The 17832-nt window shown below is 42.9% G+C and overlaps 1 protein-coding gene and 1 pseudogene across 2 annotated transcripts in view; one reads left to right on the top strand and one right to left on the bottom strand.

Moving 5' to 3' along the window:
- The window catches only part of cacna1aa (calcium channel, voltage-dependent, P/Q type, alpha 1A subunit, a), a 115311-nt gene that overhangs the window by 54025 nt on the left and 43454 nt on the right, over positions 1-17832 (bottom strand). The window contains exons 19-27 of the mRNA XM_083566262.1: positions 16436-16486; positions 15927-16059; positions 15183-15721; positions 13535-13884; positions 13274-13412; positions 12261-12390; positions 12027-12086; positions 11762-11868; positions 3075-3087 (exon numbers count right to left, since the gene is read on the bottom strand). Of these exons, the coding sequence (XP_083422388.1) occupies positions 3075-3087; positions 11762-11868; positions 12027-12086; positions 12261-12390; positions 13274-13412; positions 13535-13884; positions 15183-15721; positions 15927-16059; positions 16436-16486 (1522 nt within the window). The remainder of the gene's footprint in view (positions 1-3074; positions 3088-11761; positions 11869-12026; positions 12087-12260; positions 12391-13273; positions 13413-13534; positions 13885-15182; positions 15722-15926; positions 16060-16435; positions 16487-17832) is intronic.
- LOC310739947 overlaps positions 16765-17832 on the top strand; it is a 2142-nt pseudogene continuing 1074 nt past the window's right edge. The window contains exon 1 of the transcript in view: positions 16765-16773. The product of the transcript in view is annotated as an uncharacterized misc_RNA (transcript). The remainder of the gene's footprint in view (positions 16774-17832) is intronic.

Here is a 17832-nt window from a genome sequence, read left to right as displayed (position 1 = left end):
CACAGACACACAAAAACACAAACACACTCACACACACATACACACACACATACTGTACACACAGACACACTAACACTCACACACACACAAATACACACACACTCACACCCACAAACACTCCCACACACACATACTCACACACACACACACACACACACACACACACACACACACACACTCACACCCAGACAAACTCACACACGAACACGCACAAACTGGCACACACTCACACACAGACAAACTCACACACAGACAAACTCGCACAAACAGACACACACACACACATACACACTCACACACAAACATACACTCACACACACAAACATACTCACACAAACACACTCACACATATTGTATCGACACACACACACACAATCACACACACACACACTCACACAGACACAAATAACCTCACACATACTGTATACACAGACACACTAACACTCACACACACAAATACACACACTCACACCCACAAACACTCACACACACACACACACAAACACACACCCTCACACATGCACACACACACACACACACTCATGCTGTATTAAAGGTGCATTCACTGCTGAGCCAATCCCATGCTGTCCCTGACACAATACTTTTTCTCACCCACAATCCCTTGCAGTTTCATCATAGTGCCACGGCAGCCATGTGTCAGACATCCTCAACGGCAGAATGTCCAGCTAAGCCTCTTTTCTTTTCTGTTTTGTTCCAATGTTAGTCTGTTTCTAATGGCTTCTTTATGAATCCATGAAACAGGACACAGTAAACATGTGGAAGTGTGATGGATGCTCTCTAAAAACATGTTCACTTTCCCAAGAGAAGAGTTTTTAGGTATGGGTTATGGTGAAGATCTTCAATCTCATGCACAATGATTACGGCCAAGAGCATAACACACAATGACCCAACACACAACGACCTGATATACTACGACCCGACACTCTAAGACCTGACATACAACGACCCAGACACACTACAACCCGGACACACTACGACCCGGACACACAACGAACCAACACACAGCGACCCGACGCACTACGACCCAACACACAATGACCCAATACACTACGACCTGGACACACAACGACCCGATATACTAAAATTTGCACACACTACGACCCGACACACAATGACCCGACACACAACGACCCGACACACAACGACCTGACACACAATGACCCAATACACTACAACCTGGACACACAACAACCAGACACACAGCGACCCGACACACTATGACCTGGATACACTACAACCCGGGTACACTACAACTCGAGACACTACAACCAGACACACTATGACCCGGATACACTACGACCAGACACATTACGACCCGGATATACTACGACCCATATACACTACAACCCGATACACTACGACCCAGATACACTACGATCCGATATACTACGACCCGGATACACTACGACCCGACACACTACGACCCGGATACACTACGACCCGATACACTACGACCCGGATACACTACGATCTGATATACTACGACCCGGATACACTACGACCTGGATACACTACAACCCGACACAGTACAACCTGATACACTACGACCCGGATACACTATGACCCGACACACTACAACCCGATACACTACAACCCAGATACACTACGATCCGATATACTACGACCCAATACACTATGACCCGGATACACTACGACCAGACACACTACGACCCGGATATACTACGACCCGGATACACTACGACCCGATACACTACGACCCGGATACACTACGATCTGATATACTACGACCCGATACACTACGACCCGGATACACTACATGAGGGCTTCTCCCATTAGGGGTCACCCCAGCGGATCATCCGCATGTTTGATTTGGCACATGTTTTTACACTGGATGCCCTATGACCCAGATAAACTACGACCCGAAACACAACGACCCGACACACTACGACCCGGATACACTACAATCCGACACACTACGACCCGGATACACTAAGACCCGACACACTACGACCCGGATACACTAAGACCCGACACACTACGACCCGGATACACTACGACCAGACACACTATGACCTGGATACACTACGACCCGGATACACTACGACCAGACACACTACGACCCGGATACACTAAGACCCGATACACCACGACTCGATACACTACGACCCGGATACACTATGACCCGAAATACTACGACCTGATACACTGTGACCCAGATACACTATGACCCAATATACTACGACCCGACACTCTACAACCCGTCACACAATGGCCCGGATACATTACGACCCGACAAACTACGCATCGACACACTATGACCCAGATACACAAAAAAAAAAAAAAAAAAAAAAAACTTTCGGCTTCTCCCATTAGGGGTCGCCACAGCGGATCATCCGCATGTATGATTTGGCACGTTTTTACACTGGATGCCCTATAACCCGGATAAACTATGACCCGACACACAACGACCCGACACACTATGACCCGGATACACTACGACCCGGATACACTACGACCCAGGATACACTAAAAAAAAAAAAACTTTCGGCTTCTCCCATTAGGGGTCGCCACAGCGGATCATCCGCATGTTTGATTTGGCACATGTTTATACACTGGATGCCCTATGACCCAGATACACTATGACCCGGATAAACTACGACCCGACACACAACGACCCGAAACACTATGACCCGGATACACTACGACCTGGATACACTACGATCCGACACACTACGACCCGACACACAACGACCCGACACACTACAACCCAGATAAACTATGACCCGACACACTACGACCCGACACACTACGACCCGGATACACTACAATCCGACACACTATGACCCGGATACACTTTGACCCGGATACACTACGACCCGGATACACTACAACTGGTGATTTCTCACACAGTGTTTTTAGTTACAGGTCTGGTGTCACAAATAAAAAAAAAATTATTTTCAGGATTGAAAATTGTTTTGTTTCAGTTTTAGATGAAATGATGTGTAGATGGAACGTTTTTTTTAAGTAAATGATGAAACAATAGAAAGTGAAGGAAAAAATCACTGTATCACAACACGCAGTACCACTCTGACCTCTACATGACCTCTGAAAGTGTGCGTACACACAGTGAAGCACAAACACACTCATCTTAAACTGAACTTTACCTGGATTCATCACATCACTCAGTTTAACACTGTGTGTGTGTGTGTGTGTGTGTGTGTGTGTGTGTGTGTGTGTGTGTGTGTGTGTGTGTGTGTGTGGTGTGTGTGTGTGTGTGAGTCATGATGAATCTAATTAGAGCTTCTTCATAAGCAGGGAGATGATCACAGAGAAGCTGGATGAGCTACAGACATACAAGCAGATGGTGGTCTTACAAAAATGAAAGAGAGGAAAGCAACATATCTGGCAGGACAAGCATTAAAAAGCAGTGAGAGCAAAAGAGAGAGAGAGAGAGAGAGAAAGAGAGAGAGAGAGAGAGAGAGAGAGAGAGAGAGAGAGAGAGAGAGAGAGAGAGAGAGAGAGAGAGAGAGAAGAGAGAGAGAGAGAGAGAGAGAGAAGAGAGAGAGAGAGAGAGAGAGAGAGAGAGACATTAGAGACATTATTACCCACTGCCGCCACTGGAGGAGAGCCGATTGGAAAGATCAGAGAAGATCAGAGACAGCAAAAGACAGAGAAAAAGACAAAACAAACACACACACACACACACACACACACACACACACACACACAGCTACAGTCATGGGAAGAGAAAGTAGGATTTTAAAAGAGGAAAAAACATTCATATGTGATACACAAAATAAAGAGAGAAGTAACGTATGCAAGAATGAATTTTTTGTTAGACCCTGACATGCACAAAGCGTGCACGCCCACACCCACGCGCGCAGACTTGCACGCACACGGACGCACACGCACGGACACGCACGGACACGCACACACATGCACACAGGCAGCTGTTAGTAGGACATATATGCTGTAATAATAATAATAATAATAATAATAATAATAATAATAATAATAATAATAATAATATGAGAGATATGAGATCTAAGATCTGGATATCTGAAATACACCCCACACCCCCTCACATCCCCTCACATTCCACCCCCAAAACACACTTCTGCTACTAACTGGCTACCAAATCATCCACTTGATGAAGGGAAGGTTTCCTCCCAGCTCTACGTTTCAGACATGCAGTCGATCATAAACTCAACATGGTAACAAAGTGAGTATAATAAAGCACTGCAAAGTTCCTGGTCTTCTCCATGTTGAACTTTAGTATTTCTTACAAATCTGAAACAATGGTCACAGCTGCCATGTCTCATGCATGATACATAAAGCATCCGTGAGGACATTCACAATCTTCTAAAAGATGTGCAGGTTCTTAAGAAATGCAGATCAACTGGACCAGTTCCTTCTGTCCCACTTCACAGGTCTAACAGTGCTACAGAACACACTGTGTTCCCGAACACAATCGCTCTTACCAGAGTTCAGCTCGCTGCCTTTCTCTAAACATTCAAATGATACTTGGAACTGGTGCTAGACTTCATGCTCACACTTCCTAGATGACTTTAGTCCATTCTTAATAAACCACCAACTGAGGAACTGACTGCAGGTGTGTGGGGTTCTGAAGAGGCTTTACTGAGCCTTACATTGTAGAGCTTATTATTAACCAACTAACCCACTTTATAACACAATATACAGTGCACCCGGAAAAGTTTTTTTAAATCTTTGCAAATGTATTAAAAATGTAAAAAAATCACGTACATAAGTTTTCACACTCCGCCATTACACTCAAAATTAAGCTCAGGTGCATCCTGTTTCCACTGATCAACAATAAGATGTTTCTACAACTTACTTGATTGGAGTCCACCTGTGGGAAATTCAGTTGATTGGACATGATTTGGAAAGACACACACACCTGTCTATAACAGGTCCCACAGTTACAGTGCATGTCAGAGCACAAACCAAACCATGAAAACCAAGGAATTGTCTGTAGACCTCCGAGACAGGATTGTATTGAGACACAGATCTGGGGAAGGAGACAGAAACATTTCTGCAGCATTGAAGGTCCCAATGAGCACAATGGCCTCCACCACCAGGACTCTTCCTGGAGCAGAGCCACCTAGCAAACAGCAATTGGAGAGAAGGGCCTTAGTCAGGGACGCAACCAAGAACCTTATGGTCACTCTAAAAGAGCTCCAGCATTTCTCTGTGGAGAAAGGAGAACCTTTCAGAAGATCAACCATCTCTGCAACACTCCACCAATCAGGCCTCTGTGATTGAGTGGCCAGACAGACAGTGGCCCACCTGTTTGCCAAAAGGCACCTGAAGGACTCTCAGATCCTGAGAAACAAAGATTGAACTCTTTGGCCTGAATTCTAAGCTTCATGTCTGGAGTAAACCCAGCACTGCTCATCAGCTGGCCAATACATCACTACAGTGAAGCATGGTGGTCAGAGATTAGACAGGTTTGAGGGAAAGATTCCTGAAGGTTCCTCTTTCAACAGGACAACAACCCTAAACACATATCCAACATAACAAAGGTGTGGCTACGGGACTCTGTGAATGTCCTTGAGTGGCCCAGCCAGAGTCCAGACTTCAACCTGATTGAACATCTCTGGAGATCTGAAAAGGGCTGTGCACTGACCCTCCCAATCCAATCTGATGAAGCTTGAGAGGTTCTGCAACAAAGAATGAGAGAAACTGCCCAAAAATAAATGTCAAGCTTGTAGCATCAAACCCAAAAAGACTTGAGGCTGTAATTGGTGCCAAAGTGCTTCAACAAAGTATTGAGCAAAGACTGTGAAACTAATGTTCATTTTATATATATATAAATTTGCAAAGATAAAAAAAAAATGCACAAAATTTGTATAAATATTTTTACAATTCTGTAGTATGGCTATTAAAATCGCAAGATCAAAAAATTGTAAGTCGGACCATAGTAACTCAGGGACCATCTGTATTTATTTAAATGAGTTTGGTGTGGACAAAAATTAGAAATATAAGAGGTCTCACTGAAAACATCCAGCTCTGAAACATGAACATTTTGAAGGTCATTTCTATAAAAGTGTATAAAATAGGTGGCGCAGTGATAGAGCAGGGAAAGTTGCCACCCCACAGGTCCAGAGTCCTCAGATTAATCCATGTTCTTCTTATGTCTATGTTAGTTTAGTTCACATTCACCAGTTTTCCACAAGCTCCTAAAACACCAATCGCTGCTATATGAGAAAGTACATGTGCATTACATTTACATTTACATTTGCGCCATTTAGCAGACGCCCGTATCCAGAGCGACGTACAAAAGTGCTTTAAGTCTCTAGCAATGAATAAATCTACACTGGTACACAAGATTACAAACTTAATATAATATAAATATAACTCTTATTACCTACTGTTACCTGGGGTTATATATCTAAAATCTGCCCATGCACCACACAACACACACAAACACACACACACACACACACACAAAATTAAACATGGATATGGTTGCTTTAGTGATCAATGTAATCTTTTAATGAGTCCTTAAAAAAAGAAACCAAAAAATAATAATATATATATATATATAAGTTTCATGATAAATTTGACTTCTTTATAACCACTGCGATTGGTTCATATGCACGTCTTGTGTAAAAATAGTATAAATGCATTATTAGTTGTGGTAAATTATTTTTGTTGTAAATTATTATTTTGAGCAGGAATTAATGATGTAAAGTCACATTTTATTATTAGCAGATAACTAACATCTTACATACTCACTCCCCCAAAAGTATTGGGACAGCAAGGCCAATTCCTTTCTTTTTGGTTTTTGCTATAGACACTTGTGTTTGAAATGAAAAGACGAATATAAAATGATTAACACATCTAACGCGTTCTGATCTAAAGTGCTTAAAGATATTGGCACTAATACTGTTTAAATAAGACATAAAGCACCTGGGCAACTGCATTGTCTGTCAAAAAGGATTAACCAACATAAAAACTGAAAAGATACAGTACAACAGAAAAGCAGGTCATTCTGAAGATTGGATTTCACCCAACTGTGCAGCATTTCATCTTCTAAAAAGAAAACTGAATAGAGAAACCCACAACAACTGGAAGAACCTGCAAAAAGCATTAATGAGCAGTTTGGTCATATCTGTGTCTCACCAGCTTCATTGATTATTCCAACAACAAAACAAAAGTGTTATTTATTTTTATTTATTTATTTATTTGTTCATTTGTTAATTAATTAATTTATTATTTACTTAAAATTCTGTTCCTATGATTGAATATAATTTAACCTAACAGTCGTGTGGTTCATATATATATATATATATATATTAGTATATTAGGTAGTATATATATAATATACAGCTGCATCTCAATAAATGAGAATATCATAAAAAATTGGATTTATTTTAGTAATTCAATACAAAACATCTTCCCGTGGGCTCACCACCTGCAGGAGGGACCGTAAGGGACGGTGCTGTGAGGATTGGGCAGCAGTCGAAGGCGGGGGCCTGTTTAGACTGCTGCCCCCGCGACCCGGATTACGGATAAGCGGGAGAAAATGAATGAATGAATGAATACAAAACGTGAACCTGGTATATTATATAGATTCATCACACAGACTGATACATTTCATGTGTTTATTTCTTTCAATTGTGATTTTAGCTCACATTTACCAAAAACCCACCAATTTATTATCTAAAAAAAAACTTCATAAGACCAATCAAAAATACATTTTGAGTGAAGTGTTGGCCTTGTGGAAAGTATGTTTATTTACTGTATCTGTACTCAATACTTGGTCGAGGCTCCTTTTGCTTTAATTACTGCCTCAATTTACCGTGGCATGGAGGAGATCAGTCTGTGGCACTGCTGAGGTGGTGCGGAAGCCCAGGTTTCTTTGGCAGTGGCCTTCTGATCATCTGCATTTTTTGGAATCTTGTTTTTCACGTTCCTCTTGACAACACTCCAGAGATTCTCTATGGGGTTCAGGTCTGGTGAGTTTGCTGGCCAGTCAAGCACACCAACACCATGGTCATTTAACTAACTTCTGGTGCTTTTGGCAGCGTGGGCAGGTGGCAAATCCTACTGAAAAATAAAGCTGGTCAGCGGAGGGAAGCATAAAGTTCTCTAGAACCTGGTAGATAGCTGTGCTTAACCTGGACTTGGTAAAACACACTGGACCTCAAGCAGCTTGGAATCTGTTCCTCTTCTCCTCTTCCAGACTCTGGAACCTTGATTTCCAAATTAAATGTTAATTTAATTTACTTTCATCTGAAAAAGGCGACTTTGGCCCACTGAGCAACAGACCGGTGCTTTTTGTCCTTTGTCCAGGTAAGTCACCTCTGACGTTGTCTCTGGTTTAGCAGTGGCTCGACACGAGGAATGAGTCAGTTGTAGCTCATGGATACGTCTGTGTGTGAAGGCTCTTGAAGCACTGACTCCAGCTGCAATCCACTCTTTGTGAATCTCCACAAACTCTTGAATCTGCTTCGTTTCTCCTTTTTCTACCACATTTATTCCTTCCATTCAACTTTCCATTAATGTTCTTGGATCCAGCAGTCTGTGAACAGCAGCTTCTTCAGTGATGACCTTTTGTGTCTCACCGTCCATGTGCAGGGGGTCAATGATCGTCTTCTGGACAACTGTCGAGTCAGCAGTCTTCCCACATGATTGTGGAGCTTGGACCAGACTGAGACACCATTTAAAGACTCAGGGAACCTGAGCAGGTGTTTGCAGTTAATGAGCTGATTAGTGTGAGACATCACGAGTCTCCAATATTCAACCTTTTCACAATATTCTCATTTTCTGATACTGAATTTTGGGTTTTTATCAGCTGTGAGTCATAATCATCAAAATGAAAAGAAAAACACTTGAAATATATCAGTGTGTGTGTGATGAATCTTTAAAATATACCACTTTCTGTATTGAAAAATTAAAATAAATCAACTTTTTAATGATATTCTCATTTATTGAGATGCACCTGTATATTAGGCACTAATAAAAAAATGTATTATATCCTCAATAATTCTGTAAATTATTATTTATACATTATCAAAACCAGAAATGCATTGATTTATTATTTATGGGAAACACAACCCCAATTATGAACCAATACCAGTGTTTATGAATAATAAATAAACCATTTACCATACGATCTTCATTAAGCCTTAACTATTCCTTAAAATAAATTAGGACAAAAAAGTCATATTGTTTTAATGGAAAAAAGAACAGGACGTAATTTCACACTAAATTGAGCCTGGAATTTGTGGTGTATTGTTTTCAGCAATCCCAGATTCACCCCTCTGCAGTCATGTGACCCGGCAGAGATCAGTTCCAGCCAATCCTTTTCTATACAGACAATAAATGTCTGATAATTAAATTTTTTCCCCACAAACGTGACAGTATAAATCTACAAAGACTGAACTGCAATATGAGGCACGCTGCTCCATCAGCGTTAATCGTGTTATCATGTTGTCTGTGTGAGCACAGCTTCAGGCCTGTTACAGAGACGTTTTAATGCAGTTTGGAGAATAAATGAATTGTCTGTCGGTCTCTTTGTTTGTTGGTTTGTGTGTTTGCTTTTCCATATTTTAGTCTCCAAACAATGGGGTCTGCTGGTCAGTCAGTCAGTCTGATCTCATTCAACAAAACCTATGTTTCTTTATCATTATTATTATTCCGATATCCATATTTACTCCTGTTTGTCTCTTATGATTTTCAGACAAAACACAGACACACACGAACACATAGACACAAACATGTATGTTAACACATTTAGGTGTCCACATACAGCAGGGTGAACCAAGAGTTTATAGCTAGAATATTAAAAATCAGCAGATTTAAACTGCTTGGCCAGGCTTTGGCTTGTGACGTTCCGTATTACACACCAGCCTTGCCCTTAGTTTTGTGTTCTATGTGTGAGAAAGCATGGCAGTATGGAAAAAGGAAAAGAATTAAAGAATAGGAGAATCCGGCTGTGTAACAGGCATAAGGAGCAATCAGAGAGACAGACGAAGAGAGAGAAAGAGACATTACCCGTCTCCTTCTCCATCACCTCCTCCGCTGTATGTAAACCAGAGAGGATCAGAGACGGCCAGAGAGACAGACGACACACACAGAGACACAAACACAAACACCAACACAGACAGAGCACTGAGAACACACACATACTGAAACAAGGGAAGAATGTAGGAGGAAGAAAAACATCAATATGAGACAGTGAAAGAATTCACACACAGTGATGGTACTGAGGGCGCGTAGTGTTATATGTGGACACCTAACCTTCAAACATAAACACAAATTTACACAGGAGAGAAATTTACAACATCTAGCAATTTTACCATTAAATACAGACATGAAGCAGACATCACCACTTACAGCCAGAGGGCGCCAGAGACACCCTTGGGGATCGCAAACTCAAATTACAATCTCCGGGGTTGGACTGAAAGCAGTCGTGGAGACAGGGATGGGTGGAAGAGAGAGGGAAAAGTTGGAGGAGAGGGGTTTGTTGGTGGAAGAGAGGGGGATGGGTGGAGGAGAGGGGGAAAAGTTGGAGGAGAGGGGGGTGGTTGGTAGAGGAGAGGGGGGTGGGTGGAGGAGAGAGGGAAAAGTTGGAGGAGAGGGGGGTGGTTAGTGGAGGAGAGGGGGATGGGTGGAGGAGAGGGGGTGGTTGGTGGAGAAGAGGGGGATGGGTGGAGGAGAGAGGCAAAAGTTGGAGGAGAGGGGGGTGGTTGGTGGAGGAGTGGGGGATGGGTGGAGGAGAGGAGGATGAGTAGGGGAGACGGGGTAGAAGAGGACTGTTCAGCTCCTTCAGCAACTCCTTCAGCTCCAAGGTCAGGAACATATCTAACATCTTGCTCTTATTGAACCAGGTAAGAAGTCCTAATTCAAAAGTCCAAAGTCAGGACATTTTGTTATTTGTTTATATATTAAATTCCAATCAGTGTGTGTGTATATTACAATTTACATGTAAGCAGGAAATAACTAAACATTTCTAAATTCCCAAGTTGCTAAAGAATGTTTAAGTGTTCCTGATAGGGCTAGGGTTAGGGCTAGGGTTAGGGCTAGGGCTAGGGGGTTACGGTTAGGGTTAGGGGGTTAGGGTTAGGGTTAGGGGGTTGGGGTTAGGGTTAGGGGGTTGGGGTTAGGGTTACGGTTAGGGTTAGGTGGTTGGGGTTAGGGTTAGGGGGTTAGGGGGGTGGGGTTAGGGTTAGGGGGTTAGGGTTAGGGTAAGGGGGTTAGGGTTAGGGGGTTAGGGTTAGGGTAAGAGGGTTAGGGTTAGCGGGTTAGGGTTAGGGGGTTAGGGTTAGGGTAAGGGGGTTAGGGTTAGGGGGTTAGGGTTAGGGTAAGGGGGTTAGGGTTAGGGTTAGCGGGTTAGGGTTAGGGGGTTAGGGTTAGGGGGTTGGGGTTAGGGTTAGGGTTAGCGGGTTAAGGTAAGGGGGTTGGGGTTAGGGTTAGGGGGTTGGTGTTAGGGTTAGGGTTTCCCTGAGGCCACGTTGCCACACCTTGTGATTCAAAAAATACATTTTTTGACAGCAAAGACAGCAAGAGTGTGTTCTCTACAGAAAACATGAACAGGCATAGAAGAGAGTAGGAGAAGTGTCAAGTCCATGTGAACAAGTGTGTGAGGGGAATGAAGACTGGAGCTATAGGGGGTCAGGAAACCTTTTGACTGCATCGTGGTTTTTGTTCGATAGGGGCAAAGGGAGAACAAAGGACAGGCAGCAGGCATGGGGAAACAAGACCACAAAGACAAAGCAGGACATGACTGAGGGTCCTGCAGCAGACTTACGTGAAGGCAAAAGCTACCAGGGCACCACTGACCACTATAAAGTCCAGAATATTCCAAAGGTCACGGAAGTATGATCCCTGATGAAGCACCAAACCCAGATCCACCATCTGAGAGAGAGAGTGTGAGAGAGAGAGAGAGAGAGAGAGAGAGAGAGAGAGAGAGAGAGAGAGAGAGAGAGAGAGAGAGAGAAGATGGTGATGATGATTCAATATAGCTCCCATTACATTAAGGAAAGTGTTTAAAGTGTTAAGGTGTTGGTGTTTACTTTTATTAGCATCTCGAAAGTGAACACTCCCGTGAAGACGTAGTCAAAATAACGCAGAACCTGCAGATTGAAACAGAGGCACATGGTTCTACACTTCTGTATAAAAGGCAATAAGACCAGACACATCACTGTATAATTGTACAGATTTGATATCCATGTTGGCAGAAGGAAAGATTTCACAGCAGGATAGAGACTGAACAGATGGAGCTCATGTTAGGCAGAAGAAGTGCTCACGTTGTTCCGGGGGGACTCGGGCCACACGGGATCTTCAGCAGCAAGAGCAATACTGCTCATAGCAATGACCAACAGAATGCACATCTCAAAGTACCTCAGGGTCACAATATAGTGACACAACCTACGAAATCTACACACACACACACACACACACACACACACAAAGGTTAAAATATGAAGCATTTATTATGTATTGTGTCGCTGGCAGAGGGTAGTGAAACGGCAGTTCAGTGTCCTGCTGTAAAACAGTTTAGATGTTGGAGTTAGATGTTGGAGTTAGATGTGGGAGTTAGATGTGGGAGTTAGATGTGGGAGTTAGATGTTGGAGTTAGATGTTGGAGTTAGATGTGGGAGTTAGATGTTGGAGTTAGATGTTGGAGTTAGATGTTGGAGTTAGATGTTGGAGTTAGATGTTGGAGTTAGATGTGGGAGTTAGATGTGGGAGTTAGATGTGGGAGTTAGATGTGGGAGTTAGATGTGGGAGTTAGACGTTGGAGTTAGACGTGGGAGTTAGACGTGGGAGTTAGACGTGGGAGTTAGACGTGGGAGTTAGACGTTGGAGTTAGACGTGGGAGTTAGACGTGGGAGTTAGACGTGGGAGTTAGACGTTGGAGTTAGATGTTGGAGTTAGATGTGGGAGTTAGATGTGGGAGTTAGATGTTGGAGTTAGATGTTGGAGTTAGATGTTGGAGTTAGATGTGGGAGTTAGATGTGGGAGTTAGATGTGGGAGTTAGATGTTGGAGTTAGATGTTGGAGTTAGATGTGGGAGTTAGATGTGGGAGTTGGATGTGGGAGTTAGATGTGGGAGTTAGATGTGGGAGTTAGATGTTGGAGTTAGATGTGGCAGTTAGATGTGGCAGTTAGATGTGGGATGTGGTTTATAGACACTGGTTTTTGATTATAGATGACTATAGATTATAGATTCTGATGTTGATGTAGTTTGAGAGACGTGTGTATATTTGTGTTTTAGAGCTCTGGAATGTAAGTCGCAGGCCTTAGCACAGTTACTCACGGGTTAGTAGTGGACAGGATAAACATAGAGCTGTAAGGAGGCATAGGTTTAGGTCCTCCATCATCTTTGTCATCATCATCATCGTCACCTTTCATATCCTCCTTTTTGGGCAGCGGTTCTGTGTTAGCGTTTTTATTGACTGTGGGATAAAAGTAAGAAGAGATGTGAGCGTCTTGGCTAAATCTTTACCAATTAAATGCATTTAAGGAACCTCAAACACAACATCTGTCCACTTTTCTACCCTTCCCATGTATTTCTCACCCTGCAAAATTGCATTGGCAGAAGGGAACATGGGTGGAATGTCTATGGCTGTGTAGTCCATCTTGGTGTCCAGATGAATGAGGTTAATAGTGGTGGAGCCTGGGTTAGTGAGAATGATGCTGCTCTCTGTAGCCATGGGAGCCAGACGAGAGCCATGGGTGCTGCTGACCAGGCTGAGGAGGCTGGAGTGGGGCGTAGAGCGGCTGCTTGGGCTGTAAAGGTCAGTAGGAACGAGAGGCTGAGTAGCAAGTTTACTGTTCATCACATTGTCCAAGTCCTCACTGTACTGACTACCCTGTCTAGACAAAGTCTTCTGAATAGGACGAGTGGTGGACAGAGTGGGACCTTCCCTACAGAGAGAGAAAAAGAGAGAAGAACCGAAAAAGAGAGCAGGTAAAACCTACAGTAAGTCTACAAAAAATGATCATACCATTCACACATTGCATCCTGGAAAACAAAGGAAATTAAGACTTAAGACTTTTTAAACTGTTTGTACACATTATAACCCTCATTACTAAAGTGAAAAGAACATTATTAACCATAAAGTGATTAGACTATACCATTATAAACTTGTTCAGGTGCAACAAAACAACTTCCAGATCAAACTCCAGGTTAACTGCTCCACCTCAAAGTTAATGTAATAGTTTTGATTACTTCATAATAAAACCAGCTGTTTATTGTAGATTTAAATGTTAGTAGTTTATGGTGCAAAATTCACCATGTTTGTAGTTGTAGAAAGGCACATGTTAGGAAAAGGAACAGCTCAGAGCACATTAAATAGTGGAAAGCTTAAGTACCAAACATATTGCCTACATTAAGTCGTCCATCCAAGCTAGGTGCCAAAGCCAGAAGGACATTGATCAGAGGAGCTACCAAGAAGCCAAAATCAACATTGAAGGACTTACATAGCTTTATGGCCCAGTCTGTACATGTGACATCTCACAATCTTTACACAAATTATTTGTAAGCCTTTCCTGAAAAAGTGCCACAGTCTAATTCGTGCTATACAAACACACACCTGTAAGCAAAAGCTGCTCTGGTCTTATGAGCTATAACCATAACTCAAGCACAGCATACCACCAAAACACACCATACTTCCTGTGAAGCCTGGTGGTGGCAGCATTATGTTATGGGGTGTTTCTCTACAGTGGAGTTGGGCAATTGATCAGGATTGAAGAGAAATTGGATGCTGCCAAGTAAATAAAAATTATTGAGAAAAACTTGCTTCCCACTGCCGGACGGCCGAAAATTAAGGTCCTTCACCTTCTAAAACAACAATGATCCTAAACATGCCAATCAAAAGCTTAAGGATAGGAAGGTGAAAGTCCTTGAGTTGCCAAATTAGAGCCCTGACTTTAATTCGATATCATATTCAAAATCAGGGGACTGATGACCTTTCCATCCCTGTTAATCAAGTTTTTCAGTTTTTTTATACATTTTTAGAACTGTTGCCGTCTTCTTTCATTAGTTTGATGCTATAAGGGAAAGTTTGTAAATAAAGATGATTGAGTTTTTAGGGTTTGTTTTGGTGTCTGTATGACACAGTAACTGAATTAAAGGGGTCTGATGAGTTTCTATCGGCAATGTAGAAGAGGAAAAAACAATGCTAAAAAAGAGGAAACAAAAATAATAGAAATGAGAAACTCACTTCCTGCGGTGTCGACCTCTCTCCCCCGGTTCTCCTTTTTCCCGTCTTCCTTCTTTCTCTCCATGTCGGTGACACCTCTGCCTTCGCTCATTTCCGTCTGCTTGTTCACCTTCCCCTGATCCCTCCATGCCCTTGTTTCGGTGCCTTCTGCCTCCTCCACCAGTCTCAGCTTCTTCATCCAGAGCCTTTCGGTGTTGACAAGAGCGTCCAGTCCTCTGCCCACGATGTTCTCTTTTCCGGTGAGGATCCTTCATGCCCACCTCAGTGCCTTCTGTTCCAGCATTGTTCGGGTTCTCAACATTCCTGCAGCTATTGTGAGACTCTGTAGATTCTCCTCTCTCCAAAGTCTGTGCTGAAGCATTTCCTCCTCTTCTTCCTCCACCTCTGACTGCAGAATGGAATGGAGGCCGTTTGTGTAGAAGCTCCTCTCCTGGCCAGTTTTTGTTAGTGTTGTTGTTTCGGTTTTCTTGAGGGTCCACCACAAGAGGCCGATCCAGGTGAGTTTTCATATCCGGGCGGATGTGACGGGAGTATGATACCTGTAGGAACAAACACTTTATCACATCACATAACTCATACATATACATACAGGATTTCCTAATATTTCTTTAAAGAGGCATGAAATATAAAAATCCTGCCTGTTCCATCATTAAGTCATTGGGAATAAACTCAGGAAGTGTATTATGTCTGTCTTAATTTTCTTTCCATCTTTTATTCTATCCTTTATCAACCCTCTTCACTTGCCTTCCAGCGATCCTCCGGGTCCAGCTCATTGTACAGCGCCTCCCTGCTGGTCATCAGTGTCTGCCTCCGGAGCTCGCTGGTTCGCTGCTCCCACACAGACTTAGAACCTTTGTGGTTCTTCTGCTGCTCCTTACTGCTCAGCAAGAGACAGAAAGAGAATCAAAAAAATATGGAAGATGTTTCAGGCGTTGTAGAGTTAAAAACGAGGTTTTCTAACACAGAGTTTCTTAATCTACTCAAACAGTCACCGCAAACTTGCATCTTATACAGTGACACTGTACAACAGCACTGGTGTGGGAAACACACACACAGCTGAGAGCTAACAATAAGGTGTAAGTGTTACAGGCACTGGTTTGGATGATATTTAAAATTTAATAAACTAGAAGAAGAACAAGAAGAAGAACAAGAAGAAGAAGAAGGAGTGTGAAAAATACAAAACTAAAAGCAACAAAAAGGGAAAAAGCCACTGAAGCACAAGCAAAACACAAAGAGTATAAATAAATAAATACCGCTGAAGAAAGGGTTCAGAGGTGCTGAGACGCTCAGAGTGAGCTGTCACCCTGAGGAGGGAAACACCAGGTGAGAGACAGGTCTATACACACACACACACACACACACACACACACACACACACACACACACACACAAAATGCTGGACATTAACCAGACAACACAATAGACACCCTAATGACAGTTTACAGTGTGTATGACAATATTAATAATCCCTTACACAGGACTTTCAAACACCAACACATGACAGGAAAGAGACGGTACAGTGAACTATTATCTCTTTCTGGTGTCCTGCAGGTTTTCTCGCAGGTGTTGTAGCAAGTGCTAGATGGAGACCGTACACAGCAGACCAGACAGACCTCAGCCTTGTGGACAGGGAAGGGTTTTGTTCCATACATTTACATTTGTGGCATTTAGCAGACGCCCTTATCCAGAGCGACGTACAAAAGTGCCTTGAGTCTGTAGTAATGAATAAATCTACACTGTACACAAGATTCCACACTTCATATAAATATAACTCTTGAATTCTACAAACTTGGAAAGTGCTAATTTAAGTGTTTCAGGAAGATGAAGGTCTTCAGTCGTCACTTGAAGATAATCAGGGACTCTGCTGTATGGACATCTAGGGGAAGTTCATTCCACCACCTCGGTGCCAGAACAAAGTAGAGTCTTGAATTGTACTTACCTCTCACTGGTGGTACCAGTGGAGCAGTGCTGGAGGATCTCAGACAGCGTGGTGCAGTGTGAGGTGTGATGAGGTCTCTGAGGTAAAATGGTGCTGGTCCATTTTTGGCCTTGTAGGCAAGCAACAGTGTTGAATCTGATACTTGCAGCTCCTGGAAGCCAGTGGAGGAGCAGCAGTGGGGTGGTGTGGGAGAACTTGGGCAGATTAAACACAAGTCGTGCAGCTGCATTTTGGATAATTTGCAGTGGATGAATATCGTTCAAGATAAGACCTGCCGGCAGAGAGCTGCAGTAGTCCAGTCTCAAAAGGACAAGAGACTGAACAAGCACCTGGGCAGCCTGTGTGGACAGAAATGGTCGAATCCTTCTGATGTTGTAGAGAAGAAATCAACATGAGCGAATCACATTAGCGACGTGGGAAGAAGGACAGTTCATTGTCCATAGTTACCCCAAGGTTACAAGCAGAAAGTCATAAAGTGTTATTTGGAGATCTTGACCTGGAGATGAATCGCCTGGGATGACCAGCAGTTCTGTTTTGCTGGGGTTGAGTTTTAGTTGGTGAGCACTTATCCATTAAGATATGTCTGTCTAGCATGCCAAGATCTGAGCGGAAGCTGTGGTATCTGATGGAGGGAAATAAAAGATTAGTTGATTGTCATCTGCATAGCAGTGATAAGAAAACCCATGACTTCACCAATGGAGTGGGTATAAA

The sequence above is a fragment of the Silurus aristotelis genome (assembly GCF_946808225.1).
Source record: "Silurus aristotelis genome assembly, chromosome: 17".
NCBI classification, from domain to species: domain Eukaryota; kingdom Metazoa; phylum Chordata; class Actinopteri; order Siluriformes; family Siluridae; genus Silurus; species Silurus aristotelis.
The sequence above is the reverse complement of the archived record's forward strand: the minus strand, read 5'-3'. Positions and strand labels throughout refer to the sequence as shown.